General features: G+C 63.0%; 1 protein-coding gene across 1 annotated transcript in view; it reads right to left on the reverse strand.

The window, feature by feature from the left end:
• The window catches only part of DUSP2 (dual specificity phosphatase 2), a 2264-nt gene extending 1960 nt beyond the window's left edge, over positions 1-304 (reverse strand). The window contains 2 exon segments of the mRNA XM_024744050.1: position 1; positions 3-304. The exon segment at position 1 is cut by the window's left edge and continues 160 nt beyond it. Of these exon segments, the coding sequence (XP_024599818.1) occupies position 1; positions 3-169 (168 nt within the window). The 5' untranslated portion in view covers positions 170-304.
• Positions 305-2453: the final 2149 nt, after the last annotated feature.

The raw sequence follows: 2453 nt of genomic DNA on the forward strand, positions 1-2453 counted from the left end.
GCCGCAGCAGCGCGTTCCAGGGCACCGGCCGCGCGGCGCGCACGTGGCGGCGGCAGAAGGCCAGGAAGGGGCGACAGTCGAGCAGCAGCGTGCGCTCAGCCTCCCGCGGCTCCCGCAGCAGCGCGCCCAGCGCCGTGCAGTCCAACTCTTGCGCCGCCTCCAGCCCCATGTCTGCCGGCCCCGGGCAGCCTCCTCTCCCCTATTTCCGCACCTCTTCCTCTCCTTCCCCCTCTCCCCGCGAGCGCTCCGGACTCCCGCGGCGGCCGCGCTACCCGAACCGTCTGTTCCGGGCGCCCTCTCCAGCGCTGGGGCTTAAGTAGCCGTGGGACGGCCTCCTGGGTCACCATACATGGGCAAAGCAGGAAGGCGCCGGCGCCGCCCCCGCGGCCTCACGCGGGGCGCAGGCTGGGCTGGCCCGGGGCTCGGACCGGCTGGGGGGAGGGGTGCCCTGGGAGAGGAAGCCGGGCACCAGCTCCGAAAGGAAGGTGTTTGCCCAAACGCCCCCCTCCCGCCTTTGCGCCCCAGGACTCTTCCTGAGCGGTCTCACCCCTGGACCTGCTTCGCGCCGCTTGATCCTCGGGCACCCGGCTACTCAGATAGATACACGTCCGCATCCCCGGAGACCTCGGAGCCCGTGGAGCCCCTCGCCCCGCTTGCTCTCCCTTTTCCCTGTTCCCTTAACCTCCCAGGGTTTCCCCCCTTCTAGGAATCTGCTACAACAAAAATTGACTTCTGTCTGTTGCCACGGATGATTTCCGCACTGGAGGATGGGGAGCCGTGCTTTGATGTGCCTTTTCTCTTCTGCTTAGAGACCCTGGGCCAGAGGGGCTTTATTTCCCCTCCTCCTCCCCCGTTTCATGGCTGAGACCAGCACTCGGGGTTTTGCAGCTGCTCAGTGACCAAGCTAGGCCAGAACGTTGTCCTCTAAGCCCAAGACCCTAAGCGCTGGCATGAGGAGGACCTCTGGGCCTTGGCATGGGGGGAGGCAGGGGGCCCGTGACGACTTTCCAGTTATTAGCGGGACAAGGCTTCTTCCCCCGGAGCCCAGGGAAACCCCAGGGGCCCAGAGTGAAGCACTTCCCCAAGTCACAGGCCAGCTCTGAAGGGGAACTCTGCTGACGCTGCTGGGCTCTCCCTGGGGCCTTGTGGGAATTTCAGGAGCCTCACCAAGGGGAAGAGGGAGAAGAACTACCAGAATCTGCCTCCCCCATTCTCTCCGCCCACCACTCCCCGCTCCCCCGAGTCTTCCCTAGGCCTGCAGCGGAGCCCCTGGACAGCAGGGACCCAGGACTGGACTGGAGCAAGGCGATGAGCAGTAAGACTGGGAAGCTAGTTAATCCACATCCCTTCTGCCTGCCCCCAACTCAGCTGCCAGCCCTGGGGCCGGATGTGGTGAGCCCCAGGTGTGTGTGGGGGGATCTGGGCCCCTGCAAGGGGGCAAGAGATGTTGGCAGCTGAACTCCTCCAAAGCAGGGACATTCAGGTACGTGGGGACAGTGCCCTGGAGTGGGAGCCACCCCCATCCCCACCTTAGCTGCATGGGATTTCAGAACCCAACCCCCAAGGCCCCCACTCCCCTGAGTCTATGCCCTTTGTAAGACCCTTCCAGCCCTACTGCAGACCCCTAGGTCCAGACTGTCTTGGAGGGCTACCACTAGGACCCATCGTGGACCCCCAAGCCCTGCACTTGGATTGTAAACTGTTCCCCGTAGTGTGTTGTGTCTGTATGTGTGTGTTGGAGCATCACCTGTTGATGGAGACAGAGCTGGTAGCTTGTGTGTGCTGCGAAGAAGAGGGCATGCGGGGAATAGAAGCTGCAAGGACTCCAAAGAGTCCTGGGGCAGTTCACCCTCTCAGGCCTCAGTGTTCCCACCTGTAAGATGGGAGTGTATAATAGACCAACTGCTCGCCTACACTGGTTCCGAGGCTCTGAGGCTGTGGCAGTGCCCAGACACCTGCAATGTTCCATCCCTCCCTCCCAGGCCAGTCTGGAGGCCGATGCGGCAGAGCCCACAACAGAGCCGAGGAGTCTGGGCCACAGATCCAGGCCCTTATCGTTGGCATCAGCCCGGCAAATGACTTAATGGCTGACTCCAGGGGTAAATTACAGAGCACACAAAAGGATAGCAGGTCCAGTCTTGCTGACCCATGGGGCTGGTGTCACCTGCTCTGCTGGGAGACATGGGCTTCCAGCTCCACGGGGAGGAGCAGAGAGGACTGGCCAGCTGGGATCCTAGCTCAGGGGTGAAATTCAGTCCAGCTGCGTAGGGGCTCCAGACCCTGGACTCCCACGCCGGGCTGCCTCTTCCCCTCCTGGGGAGAATGGCGTGCACCTTGCAGTCCCACGTGGGAGTGAGAGTGTGTTGGCAAAGGTTTGCGCTAGCGACACAGTGCCCAGTTGCCCTGCCCGGAGCTCTGGCCAGGACCAGTGATTTCCGCCCAAGGTGACTACA

Source organism: Neophocaena asiaeorientalis, unplaced genomic scaffold (genome assembly GCF_003031525.2).
Source record: "Neophocaena asiaeorientalis asiaeorientalis breed wild unplaced genomic scaffold, Neophocaena_asiaeorientalis_V1.1 scaffold114, whole genome shotgun sequence".
Taxonomy (NCBI): domain Eukaryota; kingdom Metazoa; phylum Chordata; class Mammalia; order Artiodactyla; family Phocoenidae; genus Neophocaena; species Neophocaena asiaeorientalis.